At 40.5% G+C, this 18,327-nt stretch overlaps 1 protein-coding gene across 1 annotated transcript; it reads right to left on the bottom strand.

The window, feature by feature from the left end:
- Positions 1–7,373: 7,373 nt before the first annotated feature.
- On the bottom strand, positions 7,374–11,775 carry LOC115129636 (gap junction alpha-8 protein-like). The gene is made up of 2 exons (XM_029660228.1): positions 11,626–11,775; positions 7,374–11,201 (listed from the first exon to the last, which is right to left on the bottom strand). Exon 2 carries the CDS (start codon positions 11,184–11,186, stop codon positions 10,050–10,052), a length of 1,137 nt encoding a protein of 378 aa, XP_029516088.1. The 5' UTR covers positions 11,187–11,201; positions 11,626–11,775; the 3' UTR covers positions 7,374–10,049.
- Between the last annotated feature and the right edge of the window lie 6,552 nt (positions 11,776–18,327).

The raw sequence follows: 18,327 nt of genomic DNA, 5'->3' as shown, positions 1-18,327 counted from the left end.
GACTGCGGTTGAAAATTAGCCGGCTGGCTAAAACCGGCACTTTTACTGAAACGTTGATTAATGTGCACTGTCCCTGTAAAAATTAAAAATAAACTCAAACTCAAAAGTGAAACCAGGCTACCGAAGTATGGTTCTCAATCAGGGACAACGATAGACAGCTGCCTCTGATTGAGAACCATACCAGGCCAAACACAGAAATCCCAAATCATAGAAAAAGGAACATAGACAACCCACCCAACTCATGCCCTGACCACACTAAAACAAAGACAAAACAAAGGAACTAAGGTCAGAACGTGACAAGAATGTGTTCTCAAGGACTTATCTGGTTAAATAACGGCACAATAAAAAATAAACGCAAACACATGCGTGTCCATGACTTTCACCACTTGTATTGGTGTAAAATTCCACCCAACCTGAACCCTTACATTTCACGGCTTTGATGGTACTCTGAATGAGTGTCTGCTAATATCAAATACTGTGATAAACAAACAAACATACTCCACAAAGAGCTCGCATTGAGAAGCATGTGTAAAGATAAACAATTTGAAAAGACATCATGTCTCATCACACTGTGACCAATAGGGAGCAGCAGAAAACTAAACTCCTTATCAGCTTAAATTGTTGTAGTAGTGTAGTCATAGCAAGCAACATGATGACAGTGCATAGAGTATAGTATGCTTTCAAACTCTAAGGTTGTACAATAGCTTATGTTTTATTGGAATTCCTGTGTGTGTGTGTGTCTATGTGTGAATGTGTGTGTGTGTGTGTTCATGTTTGTGTGTGTGAGTGATGCACAAATGTGTCTATGTGCAGGTGTGTGTGTGTGTGTCTATGTGTCCGTGAGTGCTGTGTGATAAGTGCTGCGTGATTATGTATGTGTGTGTGTGAACCAATTTTGTATCTGAAAAGACAAGGAGGCAGCACCTCTTGACCACACGTTTCAAAAGATGATACTTGCACATAAACTATAAGCAAATAAGACTACAATTTAGTCAAATGTTTCTTTTTTTCAACGACTAAGAATACTTATTTTGATCATAAAAACAGAGTAAAAGACTGACTTTGATACTGCTAGGACACTTTACCCTATGTTGAGGTTAGAAATCACACGGCCCTCATCTGTCTCTTGATTATTGGGAATGTACACAGCTTGAAAAATAAACTGATATTTCCTCTAATATTTACTACTGATATTCCTGATATTATCCTGACATTCAGGTGAGCAGGTCAGCAAGGTCGACTACTTTCAGCATGGCTAAATGTTTAACTGGATACCTTACCAACGTCATGAATTCGTTTTGGATTTCATTTTTAAATGAGATTTAATCCAAATGAACAGCACCCCATCTGGAGCAGCCCTCAGAAGTGAATGTCTGCCCCATTCACATTACGTACAGAACTGAGGTTTGGGCTAAGTTGATAACCTTGCAGCTTGTAGCATCTTGTCTAGGACAGGGGTTTGAGGCATTTGTTGGCTGAACAAGGCTCAATGCTCCCCCCTCCGCGGAAGCATTACTTTCCTAATCATATCAACACTCAGAAACCTCCTCTGACTGGTAATTGTTCCAAACGCTTCTCATAATTTGTTGCAATGTGTCAGTGTTGGAAAAAGTAGCCAATTGTCATGTTTGAGTAAAAGTAAAGATACCAGTGAAAGTAAAAGTCACCCAGAAAATACTAGTTGAGTAAAAGTCTAAAATAATTTGTTTTTAAATATACGTAAGTATCAAAAGTAAATGTAATTGCTAAAATATATTTAAGTATAAAAAGTAAAAGTATACATCATTCCAAATTTCTCATATTAAGCAATCCAGATGGCACATTTAGAAAAATATATTATAATAATTAACAGCAGTGGCAACCCATCATTCAGAGTCCCACCCATTTTGCAATTGTTTTTAAATAAAAAAATAATCTAACATCTTTTTTTTTTTTGTGTGTGCTTGTTTTGCATGTTATTTTGGCATTAATACGTGACACATATCAGTTAGCAAACAATGTAAAAATATATATAATTCATTGAGTTAATAAAGCCTCACACAAACGTGGTCTCTTTTTTGCTTTCTTGAGTAAGTAAGCTCCAAAATGCAGGTGTTTCAGCCTAGCTCAGTGCTTTCTGTGGTGGTGGGGCAGCCAGCAGAAAATGCAGAGCGTAGGGGTTCTTAATTTTCTCTAGTTGCGCCTTGCTTTGCTCAGTGTTCTGTAATTTAGGGTGACACTACGTCACCGCTAAATCTACAGGTAGAGCTTGAAAATTCAAGCCCCGTTGGTGAGGTCTGTGGGCATCCTAGAGCAAAACAACCAACATGTATGTGTTCGTGAGAGTCTTACCTTGCCATAACTGCAGGCAACAGGATTATGGAATGTCTTGCCCTTTTGATTATGGAGTGTGGTGCTGTCTGTAGATAATGGCGTATGTTGTCGTTTTAATTATGTTGTGTATGGCACAGTCTGTGAGTGGTTTACCTAAAGGTGTTGCCATAAGGTGGACCTTATACAACATTCCAATAACAATCTATATCATACCAATTTAGAAACGACTGTATATATAGTGATCAGGAAAGTACATGTGAAATTGACCATGTAATTATACAGATTAATACTTGTTTGCCATTTTTAATTTATTCTCAAATCAGAGCAATTGTATTTTACTAATTAATATTTTACTAATTCCTTTGCCTTTGAATATCGAGGAGACTAAATATGTATTTGCTCTTTATTCATGTGCTACACATGTATCATTCACTTAATTTAGTTGAAAGAGAACTATTAATCAGTAATTGTTATGAATGACTTGCTCAAATCTAGAACCAGACTGCAGTCAGAGAGAGTGTTTCCAGGTTTAAGGTCATGTCCTCCTCCCTGTGCTGGTATTGGTCAGGCATGCACATGTAGATTGAGTTGATATTCTGTTTGTAGCTTCGGTGTCCTCTTTCTACTGTCCTCTCTGCACACCAGAGACAAGAGAATGCACAACAACAGATAGGCTACATATCATCACACACTTTCTGTTAAACAGACACATGTTTTTGCATCATCATCAAACAGGGGATATGGCACATGAATACAGATGGAATCTTATTTTGATCACCCTGTTGTTGCAGGAAATGTCCACAGGTTGACAAAGTGCAGTCAACTTTGTTCTAAGGGCAAAAGTTATCTGATTGGTTTAGGGCAGAACAAATCTGATTAGTTGATTTTTTTTAAATCACAGAAATGTCCTAAACATGTAGTTTATATGAGGTTTAAAAAGGCCTCTAAAGTTTATTTCCACTTTAAAATGGCAGACTTGATTTGCACTAACTAAAAATATAACCAACAAAATGTCCATTAAATATAATCCACACAATAATTCACATTTCCTGCTGCAGGATCATTTTCCTGCTATGAGCAACTGGTCATTTTAACACCTTTCAATCATTAATTAAATAGATCAGTGAGCTACCTCGGGCTGGTGTTTTACCACATTGTCACGTTCTGACCTTAGTTCCTTTGTTTGGTCTTTATTTAGTATGGTCAGGGCGTGAGCTGGGGTGGGCAGTCTATGTGTGTTTTTCTATGATGGGGTTTTGAGTTCAGCCTAGTATGGTTCTCAATCAGAGGCAGGTGTCGTTAGTTGTCTCTGATTGAGAATCATACTTAGGTAGCCTGGGTTTCACTTTTGAGTTGTGGGAGTTTGTTTTCCGTGTGTGTGTTTGATGCCACACGGTACGGTTTCGTTCGTTTCACGTTTATGGTTTTGTAGTGTTCAGTTTAGGTCTTTAAATAAACGTTATGGACACTTACCACGCTACGCATTGGTCCTCCGATCCTTCTCGCTTCCCCTCCTCAGAAGAGGAGGAGGAATGCCGTTACACACATCCTGTTGATACATAGACCCACAAAGCAAACAGGGAGCATCAGCGCTGACACACACACACACACACACACACACACACACACACACACACACACACACACACACACACACACACACACACACACACACACACACACACACACACACACACACACACACACACACACACACACACACACACACACACACACACACACACACACACACAGGGAATCCAGCCCTGGCATTCTATCCATACCTGCCCATATCACTGTGCGTGCCTTCAACTCAAATCATGAGTATTCATCTAAGAAAGTCATTAATAGTGCTTTAATAGGAAGTATGATAAATATACTTTTGAGGTATAAATAGACAATTGAGTTGTTTCATCTAACACGTCTAAGCAGGAATGCGTGATTCAAGATATTTTGATGTATAACCTAATCTAGTGATCCTGGTGGAATCTGACTTAAACTGTGTTATCTAGTGGTGACCCTCCTTTCCTGCCTGCCTGATTGCCTGCCTCATACGAGAGTGAACACAAATGTTCATGGAAAACAAGGTACGTGTGTAAGGGGTGCGAACTGGCGGCAGAGAAGTCAGACGCAGGAGAGAAATAACTGTTATTGGGTAACTGTGTTATTGTGCGTTGGGTACATAATCCAACGCACACCAGGACAGACGTGCACAAGCACTTACAATAAACAATCACCGACAAGGACATGAGGGGGAACAGAGGGTTAAATACACAACATGTAATTGATGGGATTGGAACCAGGTGTGATGGAAGACAAGACAAAACCAAAGGAAAATTAAAAGAGGTTCAGCGATGGCTAGAAGGTCGGTGACTTCGACCGCCGAACGACCCCCGAACAAGGAGAGGGACCAACTTCGGCGGAAGTCGTGACAACTTGTTAACAAATGCATTTAATAAAAGTAGTTTAGTAATTCTCTAGAGCTATCTAGAATGATCCAATCTATAGCTGGCTAACAAAACTGCTAACATTAGCTTGCTGGTGAATATTCACGAATTAAGCAGAGCCAGCTTGTGAAAATATCTTAACCTATCGATCGCATAATTGCAAACCAATCATCTGAACACATTTTTGTGCACCACACTGAGTTCACAAAACGTGGCTGAAAGGAAACAAGTGTGAAAACACCCTTAATGACGAAGAAAGGAGACCAATATAGAACAAGATAAGCGTCTAAACATGGAAACACAAACAATATTGCCTGGTGTGTGATCACAACGGAGTGCTATATAAAGGGGAAGTAGTCAGGGAGGTGATGAAGTCCAGGTTTACCTAATCAGGTGCAGGTGTAATTAAGGTTACCAGGTGTGCGTAAGGATGGGTTGCCAGGACCGGTGGTTATAGTAGCCCGGCGACGTCGAGCCCCAGAGTGGGAGTGGACATGACAAGGGACACCAAAGACCCAAACTCAAGTGGTTTTATATGTATATGTAATTTGGACTGGAAGCTAATGGAAATGCGATCTGTACATGAATTATTAACCACAGCTGTATAGGATAAATATTTGTAGAAAATCAAAGGGGAGGAATACAAAATAAATAAAAAGGTGTACCTTTGATAAGAGAGGTCAAGGAACCCACCATACTTGTCTGTAGATCTGTAGCTCATATGGACAGTGAGCAATTTGACCCATCACAGGAAATATTCATGGCAAACTAAGGACGAGGGTAGTCAGAGACCTAACCACAAGTCGTTTTAGATGTATATGTGGATATGAAGCTATTGAACATCAGATCTGTATGTTAATTAATATCTAAATCTGTATTAGGAAAACTATTTGGAAGAGAATCAAAGAGGAGGAATCATTTAAAAAAAAAATTGATAGGAGAGTTGAAGGAACCCACAGCCCCGTGTCTGTATATCTTTAGCTCATATGGTTAGAAAGGTGTTCAAAGTTAGACCTATCAGAAGAAATATGCCTATAAAATCAAGGAAGTGGTGAACTGGAATTCTAATGAATGTAGCATGGATGAGGGGGGTCAGTGACTTCACATTATGTGGTTGTACATTTCCATTTCACCTGGATAGGGAGCTTTTGAAAAGTATATTTGTAAATGGGTCAAATATAGCACCCTTAGTAGTTAGAGGTAACTAATAAAAATGTTGGGCCCTTTAGCGACTGGAGGCCCTATGCAGTGTGTGTAATCTTCATGGGAATGCAAAAACATATATTTTTTTGCTTAATTGCCATCACATGTATTGCACTTTTACGATGGTCCCTAAACCACCTGAAAACAGCACAATGCCTCCTTTTAGTCTCTGTTAAAGATACACTATGCAGAAATCCCTCTGCCATTTGCTGGTTGCTAAAATTCAAATAGTTACCGTCTAAATGTTGTATTTCCAGCTGTTTGAAGATGGTGTACAAAACCGAAAGCAAAAACAAAACTTAAGACCAGGAAGCATAGAAATAGCGCATATAGAACACATCGCTCTCATCATGCTAGGACCTTGACGATCGAACTCAGAAAATCAAAAGTCAAAACAAATTTACTGGGGTGGAAGTAAGCCATCTGGCACGAGTGACTCATGTGGGAGGGAGACTAGAGCAGAGCCAGAAGTTCTGACTGAACAGACACACATTTGAGCACCCCAGGACGGTGCATTTATTTTGTGCTATTATAATTTATCCTATGAAATCCTGCTATTTCGTTGGGGCAGTTCCCCCTCATAGCAAATAGCTGGCAAAAACAATCTTAGCAATGTTCGAATGACCTGTGCGCCCACAGAGCTGGCAGTCAGTAACCAGGTTTCCATCCGACCCTTTTATGCCAGTGAAGTACATGTCAGATAAAACATGTCATGACTGTCCTGATGGAAACAGAAGATTTGTCAGTAAACTTTCCAAATGTCAGAAACACACAGAGACACTGAGGCTGAATTCTCATATTTCTTCCATTAATCTGTATTTTGACCAATCGCATCAGATCTTTTCACATCAGATCTTTTTCAGAGCTGTTCTGGATTGGTCAAAAGACAAATTAGTGACAATTATCAGAATTAGGCTGCGTGTGTGAATGCAGCCACACACACACACACACACACACACACACATACACACACACACACACACATCGATGGGGCCGCAGTGGAGAATGTGGAAAGCTTCAAGTTGATCAGCGTACACATCACTGACAAACTAAAATGGTCCACCCACACAGATAGCGTGGAAGGCGCAACAGCCTCTTCAACCTCAGGAGGCTAAAGAAATTTGTCTTTACTAAAACCATCAAACTTTTACAGATGTACAATTGAGAGCATCCTGTCTCCTGTCGGGCAACGAATTGGCCTTTTATACTTGCTAATTAAAATACATACTGTGTGTGTGTGTGTGTGTGTGTGTGTGTGTGTGTGTGTGTGTGTGTGTGTGTGTGTGTGTGTGTGTGTGTGTGTGTGTGTGTGTGTGTGTGTGTGTGTGTGTGTGTGTGTGTGTGTGTGTGTGTGTGTGCGCGCGACCCAAGTCTGTATGTGTGATGCAGAAAAGACAAGGAGGCGGCACCTCTTGACCACACCTGACCTTTTATTGGATTTGTTCACAGTTTCAAAAGATGATACTTGCACACAACTATGAGCAGATAGGACTACAAGTTAGTAAAACGTTTATTTTCTTTTTTACTAAGAATACTTATTTTGATCGTAAAAACAGTAAAAGACTGACTTTGATACTGCTAGGACACTTAACCCTTTGGTGAGGTTTGAAATCATGAGGCCCTCGTCTGTCTCTTGATTATTGGAAATGTATACAGCTTGATAAGAAACTAATATTCCTCAGATATTCCCTGCTGACATGCAGGTGAGCAGGTCAGCAAAGTCGACTACTTTCAGCATGGCTAAATGTTTAACTGGATACCTTACCAACGTCATGAATTCGTTTTGGATTTCATTTTTAAATGAGATTTAATCCAAATGAACAGCACCCCATCTGGAGCAGCCCTCAGAAGTGAATGTCTGCCCCATTCACATTACGTACAGAACTGAGGTTTGGGCTAAGTTGATAACCTTGCAGCTTGTAGCATCTTGTCTAGGACAGGGGTTTGAGGGGCCACTGCACTATACTGAGATGGTTTGCATTTGTTGGTTGAACAAGGCTCAATGCTCCCCCCTCCGCGGAAGCATTACTTTCCTAATCATATCAACACTCAGAAACGTTTGCTTTACCTCCTCTGACTGGTGATTGTGCTAAACGCCTCTCATTATTTGTTGCAATGTGTTGATGGCGATACTGATTGCTGAATCATTCGGCCTCTGGCAAAATGGCAGGACTTGGTTGGAATGAAAGCACCATTGAAATGTTCATCAGATCTCTGGTCTGGGTCTTGTTCATTAGGGCACACAGCAGAACATGTTTTAAAATGTTTTTGCCATGGCAATCGAAACCAAGCCAGTTACAGTACTCCCTTTCTGTTTGTCTGTTTTTATCCGTTTGTTGCCTAATCAACACGACCCTGGTGTTTTTCTGAAGTAGGGTGATGGGTAACAGATATGCAAAACTTTGAGGAAGGAAGATAGGAGGGGGATTCTATTTCTCTAAACTGTATGTTTGAATAACCTAAAATAGAATTGGGATTTAATTCAAATGAACAACAGTAGAGCAGTTCCCAGAGCAACAATGCCTTAACCACTACGCCATTTTAAATAGCATTATTTTGTCAAAAAATTAAAATAGAAATAAAAGCCACCGTTAACATGGAATCAGTTGACGCTCATCAAAACATTACAGACATTCTATTTAGACACACAGTTCAACTTTCAATTTCACAATATGATGTTTCAACGTCACAATATGGAAGGGCTCATACGGACTGAGGACAAGTATCAGAAAGTATATCCTTCAGGCACTTCCATATTCCCGTATTTCAAAACCAAGGTTGATTTTAAGGCCCGTAAATTGTTTCACTTCAGCATTTATGTTCTGTCACTGTCCAGTTAGCAGAATTAGTGTCAATGGGTTTCTGATATGTATAGTCTTCATTTGTAACACAAATGAATCAACTAGATAACCAATACAATTTAAAAGAATACTTCTCTTCATCGTATATTTGTACATATGAACATTGGCAAAGCAAGATGGTCATATTGCCTGACAATATGGCTCTTGGTTGATCTGTGTCGAAACCTGACCAACGTGATAGACGTTAGCGTGTTGACCACTGTGTAAATGAATTTATTGCGAGGCCCTTAGTTTGACATTTAATTCCAGTTTTGAAATGTACATTGCGAACTGAGCACTTTGGCTACACTGCTTATGGTTGTCACATTTCATGAGATGGAATCAAAATGTTGTTTTCTTTCAAACTTTGTCAAGGAAGGCCTGTTTTGTGAATATGAGTTTGCTCTTTTATTCTCTCTTGTTCAACAATACTTTGTGCTGATAGGACAAGATCTTTATCATCATGTTGGCTGTGTGTAGAGGAAGGGAAGAAAGTATTTTGCCCCCAGTAGTTTCCATGGTTCCCATAGTTATCAATCAAATATATGTTTATCAAGGCTTTTTGATACATGTTGTGGATTAAAAACATAAATGCCAAGATTGATGTCAATTTTCATTTAACCAGTGGTCCTTTCTTTTAAAAATGTTTGATGGCAATTCTATGAGAATGTGATGTTTCACCTCACAAATCAAATAAATAAATCTAAAGGACATTATACAACTTGCACACATACTGTAGGTCTATTAGGTGAAATAAATGAGTTGTATATGTGTGAGTAGATGTGAAATTATTGTAATACATACACACACGCTCAACCCTGACAGTATTGCAAAAAACAACTTGTTCAATAGAAATATAACATTTAACATCAAGCTAAATGGCTAATCAAAAAATGTAAACATCGGAAGCGTTTGGTTTTTGGTTAAACTCTTGATAGAAAATATGTGAATTAAAAAACAGCACGTTTTTGTTAAATAATAACCTCCTCTGTATACGATAGGAATCCTGCTGAAAACGACCTTTTTTCTATTTGTTAGCTTTTAAATAGATTGATAAAAACTGTACAAAAAATGCTGTCTTATAAAATACAAGTTTATCTTTCTTTTAAAACTAAAGGTTCCTTGCACATTGCACAGCATTTTAAACTCTTTTTCCCGAATAACAAGCTGATGTTAACTTCCCTCACAGCGAGAGTTAAGGCTCTGTGAGGCTTTGCTCCCATGCTTTTTCACATTGCTTTCACTTTCATACTGTCAAATCGTCTGACCTTGCCCTGCTGCTGGCTTTGCTTAAACTGCTGAGTGGTCTGGTGTCTGCTATCGTGTCGGTAGGGTCCGCGGAGCCCTCGTCCTCGCCACTTTCCGGTAGGACCCTCACCTCCGCCCCAGTGGTCTGGACGTAGGAAGGCAAAGACTCGTCGTACACTTTAGAGACGTTCTCACTTCCCGCCTGGTAAGTTGCGGGCAGCCTGCCTGCCTCCATGCCCACCTCTGTCAAGGGGAAGAAGTGCGATGCGGGCTTGTCTTCTTCCAGCAGCCGGTAGCCCTTGGCCTTCTGGATGGATGACACGGCCATGGAGTGCAGGCTCTTTTCCCCGGTTGGGCTCTGGCCTTCGCCGTCCTGACCTCCCTGGGTCTGGGGCGGCGGCTTGCGGAACACGAAGCGGATCTTCTTCAGGCCCAGGTGGCTGATCTCCACGAAGTTGAGGAAGAGCGAGACGCATGCCACGGCCAACATGAAGATGATGAAGACAGTCTTCTCAGTGGGGCGCGACACGAAGCAGTCCACGGTGTTGGGGCAGGGCCATCGGCTGCACTGGTACAGCGGCAGGATGCGGAAGCCGTAAAGGAAGTACTGGCCCACCACGAATCCCACCTCGAACAGCGTCTTGAAGATGATGTGGCAGATGTAGGTCCTCAGCAGGGTGCCCTCCAGCCTGAACTTCTTGCTACCCTTGGTGCTGGTCTCCTTGGTGGTGCGCACACTACCCTGGTCAGGCGCTAGCGGCAGCCTCTCCTCACTCAGCTCCTGCTGGCGGTTCAGCTCGGCCTCCTCGCGCTCCTTGCGCTTCTCCTCCATGTGGACATAGTGCACAGCATGGCCAACGTACACCAGCGAGGGCGTAGACACAAAGATGATCTGGAGAACCCACAGACGGATGTGCGAGATGGGGAAAGCCTCGTCGTAGCACACGTTCTCGCAACCAGGCTGCTGGGTGTTGCACACGTAATCCGACTGCTCGTCGCCCCACACAAACTCAGCGGCTGTGCCCAGGATGAGGATCCGGAAGATGAAGAGCACTGTGAGCCACACCCTCCCAATCACTGTCGAGTGTTCATTTACTTCCTCTAATATGTTTCCCAAGAAGCTCCAGTCACCCATGATCAACAATCAGCGCTACATATTGAGGGTTGGAGAAGAGAAAAGCAAGTTATAAATCGAACTGGCGACAAAGAATGCAAAGAATCCTTGTGTTGCATCCACAACTCTCTTTTGTCATTTTTCGATCCCCATATAACAATCAAAAATGTTCTTTATAGCTAGCTACACTGTGGCTAAAAACATTTTGTAACTACAGCAATGATGAGCCACTCGCTCACTCTTTGTCAAATCCAAAGAGAGCAAACATAAAATCGCTGCATGCCTCGTTGCCTCACCCCAAATGACTAAAACCAACAGTCCAAAAGCACATTTTTGCAACAAACACCATAGCAATAAACACCTTAACTCTCTAAACTCTATAGAAATAATCAATGCCAGGTTATATTATTCCCGAAACACGAATATAATATTGGTGAAAGTTAACAAATGGGCAACTTGCCACAGTGAGAGCTCCAGTGTAGTTGTGTTTCCCCTTCTCTTGGCACCCAATGGTGTGAAGTGAACTTTTTTTCCTCTCTCTTTCCCACCTAAGGCCCCCAGTCCTTGTCGCACCACTGAGCAGAAGTGAATGAATTGAGTCTGATGGTTGGTTTTTAGTTTGCTGCAATATTTAAGCTGGGAGCCAGACAGGCTTTATTCGTCGGGCGACGTGTGGTGACGCAGAAGACAAAAGGATCATCCAACACAAATGGGAACGTATGGGACACCGCAGTTGGGAATGATACCAACTCATGTAGTGTACAATATACGTGGTGTGTCCCATCGAATGGTTTTATATTAGGGAGGGAAAGGAGGACAGGCAAGGCTCATCCTAATGAACTAGCTGCCGACAATAAAGCTGTTTACTGACTTGGTTAGACTGAGAGATATAGCAACTGACGTGGATTGTTTGTTGGTGAATTAGACATTTCATGTGGAATGTACTGTGATCAGCAGTAAATTGTCACTGTTCTGAAATGTGTGTGATTTTTCTGAGAAAGTTTACATTTCGTTTATTGTAAGGTCAGGTCATCCTTGTTTCGGTGGGCTTTTATAAAAGCCTAGGAATGTATGTATCTAACATTTTAGCGAAAAACAGAAGGACTTTGGTTTGCTCATCATCCAAATAAATATTGGTAACACTTTATTTACAGCATCCAGGCATAAAGATTTTACAATTTTGTTATTGGATTTTAGTCAAAAAGTCAAAAAGGTCAGGCATTGGTTTGGTCAGCCCACACAAATAGACAATATAAACTGAGATGTGGGCAACATGTACTATGAGAACGATATTGTTCTACCGTCTAAACAGTTTATCTCATGATGTTCCCAGGAAACTGTAAGCAGACCAAACGTTATAAAGAGACAAAAGACTTACCACTCATTTGCGAATGTTTATTTATTTGCAATTTGTCTTCCGACCATTTCCACTACTTCTGTGAATATGGATGTTCATCAAGATATCGTACACTCAACGGCTCAAAGTGTCCCTCAAAGACAACCACGAACTTTACAGCAGCTATTTCAGATGTACAGATATCTCGGGAGAATTTTGTTTAAAAAATGTACAGCTTGGAGTAAGAGGGTAATAATAGTGTACCACAGAAGGGCCTCATCAGCCATCCAAACACTCACAATACCCCAGACTCATCCCAATGAATCGTATCATGTTATCATCAACTTATGATTGACAAACAAGGAGTTACCAGTAATAGGCATTATAAAGCATCACATCTAGCTTTATATCCTGTCTTAACCTCACAAGACCATGGTTTGTTACCCAAATACAGTTACTATGTAATGTAATAAAATTGTATCAGAGCTGCAAAGTGCTAAATTACCTACTTCCGTTATTACCATGTTATTGCTCATTTATTCTACACCGTAGAGTGCTACCAATATTTCTGTATTGCTATTATTGTATTTGTATTTTCTGTTATCGACATCTTTATTTTATTTGTACATTTAGCATGGCCCCAGTGTTTAAATGAAATGTACACAAACTACCACATTATCTGACGTTATTTTCTGCAGAGTTTAGTCGTACTCAAACCAAAAATAAGATGTAAGATTGTACATGGGTTACCTAATGGGTTAGATATGGGGGTAACACTTTGGTGTACAGGGGTATAATGCATATGAGTGCATCATGATACATAAGCCTTTGAACTGCTTATAATGTGTTAGTAGTCTCATAATGAACCAGAGCTAATATCAGTCATCTTGAAATAGTTGACAAATTGACACATAGAAAGATGTAACATGTTATTAATTGATATAATATTATAACAAGTAATAACACATAACTACATGCCTTTAACTCTACGGGATCTGTGTCCCTACACCGTGACGGTTGAGCTAACATGCGCTAATGTGATTAGCATGACTGTTGTAAGTAACAGCAAACTTTCCAGGACATAGACATGTCTTATATGGGCAGAAAGCTTACATTCTTGTTCATCTAACTGCACTGTTCAATTTACAGTAGCTATTACAGTGAAAGAAGACCATGCTATTGTTTGAGGAGAGGGCACAACAACAACAACAAGTATCATGGCAACTGGTTTGATACATTGACCTCTGAAGGTAAATAATGTACTTACATTCAGTAATCTTGCTCTGATTTGTCATGCTGAATGTATATTTGTATATTCAAATGTAGGAACTGGGTTCTGCAGTTTGTACCCCTGCTGTCTCTGGCTCCACACCCACCCCGCCCGGCCATCTACATGTGTGAAAGTTAGTGTATAAGCTAATGATCCATCATGTATGACATTCCTGGGAGTGTGTTAACTTAAATGTTGTATTACCATATCATGTTTGTATGTTCTCTATAGTTATGTACTTGCAAATGTATCAATTGACCAATTCAGGAAACATTTGGGCTTGATACAAAATATTGTCCAGTATTGCAATGCTTCACTGGATCAATTTGAAACTTTGCCCACACACTGCTGCCATCTAGTGACCAAAATGTAAATTGCGCCTAAACTGCAATATTATATTATGGCCTTTCGCTTACATTTCAAAGATAATGGAACAACAAAAAATAGATAACTCGTGTTTTTTTGTTTGTATTATCTTTTACCAGATCTAATGTGTTGTATTCTCCGACATTTCCACATACTTCAAAGTGTTTCCTTTCAAATGGTATCAATAATATGCATATCCTTGCTTCAGGTCCTGAGCTACAGGGAGTTAGATTTGGGTACGTCATTTTAGGCGAAAATTGAAAAAAAGGGTACGATCCTTAAGATGTTATTAAGTGTTACTAAAATCGGTTTCAACAGGGTGTGTCCTCGGGGTCATAATTCAAGAACCACATCCTCTCTGCTGATTCTATTGGATCCACAACAGGACGTACCTTTCATCCAATGAGAAAGCAATCTGCAGATGATACCTCCTGTCTCTCATTGGCTGAAGTGCAACAGTGGGGCCTCAGGTATGAAGGGGCTTGCTGATGACCCACTTGTTTTTAAGTAGAATACTGCATCCTTTCTTTGCCATAGCTGTAAGTATCAGTTCTATGGATTGCAATATGCCAAAAATAAGTTCCATCATCCTTCTAGATAGAGTTTCATTCCAAAACTCTATATATCAATTTTCAGAAGTGTTGGTAAATAAGCAGTTATTGTTTAAAGAAATTATGAAAGAGATGTATTTTTTAAACTATTTAATCATGGCATGGGGTCGTTCAATGACAAATATGTATTTGTTTAAAATATATCACATGATGGTTTCATTTCAAAGAGACAAATAATCATGTTTTTTTGCTAAATGCTATATATCTGCACCTCTCTCAGAGAAATAAGTAGCACTGCTAGGTTTTACACAGTCAAATGAAACAAATAACAAAACAATTTTATAAAGAACTGTACAAATGATACATTGGTGACAACAATATTTGAAAAATATATATTTTTTATTATTCAATACGGTAATATGAGATCTATATGTAAAACATTTATATTTGACATTTGTCATTTAGCAGATGCTCTTATCCAGAGCAACTTACAGTAAGTGCATTCCTCTTAAAAAAGATTGGTGAGACAACCACATATCACAGTTAAATATACAGGATATGAAAATTCCATTCCAGCTAAACTATTTAAATACTGTATAGTGTTTAGGAAAAAAAACAATTTCCATGCACATCTAAAATACATTTTTCAACCACATGAAGGTACCCATAATCAATCATTTCTGATGAAAAAAAAACACAAATGTAAAACTTGGTGTGTTTCGGAAATAAGCTCTTCATTATATCCCATTTTATCTGAAGTGTTTGATGACTGACCGGAAGTGGAAAGCATGGGTTAGAGTCTTTGAGCGACTACGCAATTGAAGTCGGAGGTTTACATACACCTTAGCCAAATATATTTAAACTCAGTTTTTCACAATTCCTGACATTTAATCCGAGTAAAGATGCCCTGTCTTAGGTCAGTTAGGATCACCACTATATTTTAAGAATGTGAAATGTCAGAATAATAGTAGAGAGAATCATTTATTTCAGCTTTTATTTCTTTCATCACATTCCCAGTGGGTAAGAAGTTTACACACACTCAATTGGTATTTGGTAGCATTGCCTTTAAATTGTTTAACTTGGGTCAAATGTTTCGGGTAGCCTTCCACAAGCTTCCCACAATAAGTTGGGTGAATTTTGGCCCATTCCTCCTGACAGAGCTGGTGTAACTGAGTCAGGTTTGTAGGCCTCCTTACTTGCACACGTTTTTTTCAGTTCTGCCCACAAATCTTCTGTCAGGGCTTTGTGATGGCCACTCCAATACCTTGAATTTGTTGTCCTTAAGCCATTTTGCCACAACTTTGGAAGTATTCTTGGGGTCATTGTCCATTTGGAAGACCCATTTGTAACCAAACTTTAACTTCCTGACTGATGTCTTGATGTTGCTTCAATAAATCCACATAATTTCCCCCCTCCTCATGAAGCCATCTATTTTGTGAAGTGTACCAGTCCCTCCTGCAGCAAAGCACCCCCACAACATGATGCTGCCACCCCCGTGCTTCACGGGTGGCATGGGGTTCTTCGGCTTGCAAGCCCCCCACTTCTTCCTCCAAACATAACAATGGTCATTATGACCAAACAGTTCTATTTTATCAGACCGGAGGACATTTCTCCAAAAAGTATGATCTTTGTCCCCATGTGCAGTTGCAAACCGTAGTCTGGCTTTTTTATGGCGGTTTTGGAGCAGTGGCTTCTTCCTTGCTGAGTGGCCTTTCAGGTTATGTCGATATAGGACTCGTTTTACTGTGGATTTACTGTGGATATAGATACATTTCCTCCAGCATCTTCACAGGGTCCTTTGCTGTTGTTCTGTCATTGATTTGCACTTTTCGCACCAAAGTACGTTCATCTCTTGGAGACAAAAGGCGTCTCCTTTTTGTGCGGTATGACGGCTCCATGGTCCCATTGTCACGGGATTCTTCCTGGGAAGGAGAGGCGGAACAAAATGCAGCGTGGTTATTTTTGTACATCTTTAATAAAGATGAAAATACAACAATCTACAAACCAAGAACCGTGAAAAACCAAAACAGTCCTATCTGGTGCCACAAACACAAAGACAGGAACAATCACCCACAAAACCCAACACCAAACAGGCTACCTAAATATGGTTCCCAATCAGAGACAATGACTAACACCTGCCTCTGATTGAGAACCATATCAGGCCCAAACACAGAAACAGACAAACAAGACATCCAACATAGAATGCCCACTCAGATCACACCCTGACCAAACAAAACATAGAACATACAAAGCAAACTATGGTCAGGGTGTGACACCCATGGTGTTTATACTTGCGTACTATTGTTTGTACAGATGAACGTGGTACCTTCAGGCATTTGGAAATTGCTCCCAAGCTCTACAATTTATTTTCTGAGGTCTTTTCCCATGATGTCAAGCAAAGTGGCACTGAGTTTGAAGGTAGGCCTTGAAATATATCCACAGGTACACCCCCAATTGACTCAAATGATGTCAGTTAGCTTATCAGCAGCTTCTAAAGCCATGGTCATTTTCTGGAATTTTCTAAGCTGTTTAAAGGCACAGTCAACTTAGTGTATGGAAACTTCTGACCCACTGGAATTGTGATACAGTGAATTATAAGTGAAATAATCTGCCTGTAAACAATTGTTGGAAAAAGTACTTGTGTCATGCACACAGTAGATGTCCTAACCGACTTGCCAAACCTATAGTTTGTTAACACGAAATTTGTGGAGTGGTTTAAAAATGAGTTTTAATGATTCCAACCTAGGTGTATGTAAACTTCCAACTTCAACTGTAAATCTGGTCCAACTATATAATATTACAGAATAAAAAGTATACTGCTGTATTTCAAAACATATCAATTCTAAATATATTTCGGTGAGAGAAATCGGTTGTGCGAGAACACAGGACAGCCAGCAGTTGTAATGCCCTTCAGCATTGAGGCTGGGGTCATGGAGGTCATAGCACTAGACTGAGGGAAGAGTCAGACCAGACCAGACCCCATTAGTGGGTCAAGGAGGACTGCTAGTTCTGACCGTGTGGTTTAGTTCATGTTTCATCTCAGGAACAAAATGAAGCTGCCGTTTTTTTTACAGCTTTTACATTGTTGTCCCCACATCCTGTGCATCAATAGCCAGTCTTCCCGAACTTTCCCTAAGTGAATTTGAAAGGATATCCAGGTACAGACACACATGGATACTAACTGGGCTAGTTCTCCGCGCTGTACTTGTCTGTTATGGGCACTACTTGTTGATATTGCCGGCGCTAGCGGCCTAAGCCGAGAGCAGGGCTGTGAATGGCGCAGGGATTTTGCACAAAAGCATGATGTCATGATGGGGCATGCGGGCTCTTTTGAGCAAGGGCGCTGAGGCGTGAGCCCAGATTGTGCCAATGAAGCACCTACTCGTCGCTAAGCGGAGGACCATCCTGCCAACAAAGTTATCTTACGCTTATCTGCCTACCCGCCGTCGCGCCACACGTTTCCTGCTCTTGGGGTTGCGATTTAGCTGACGATCCCAGAATTATGCGACGATTTGGGATAGAGAGGATGCAAGGCATTAGGGGAAATGAAGGCCAGAGGGGACTCTCACGCTAGCATGTAGTAGTTATTTGGAGGAGAAGTGTGCTAGGGCGAGTGGGTCTGGCTTTCATTGCACCCTA

The sequence above is a fragment of the Oncorhynchus nerka genome, linkage group LG5 (genome assembly GCF_034236695.1).
Source record: "Oncorhynchus nerka isolate Pitt River linkage group LG5, Oner_Uvic_2.0, whole genome shotgun sequence".
Lineage (NCBI taxonomy): Eukaryota > Metazoa > Chordata > Actinopteri > Salmoniformes > Salmonidae > Oncorhynchus > Oncorhynchus nerka.
The sequence above is the reverse complement of the archived record's forward strand: the minus strand, read 5'-3'. Positions and strand labels throughout refer to the sequence as shown.

Coding starts and splice junctions, on each gene's coding strand:
- LOC115129636 (XM_029660228.1), bottom strand. CDS start 11,186: ATGGGTGACTGGAGCTTCTTGGGAAACATATTAGAGGAAGTAAATGAA.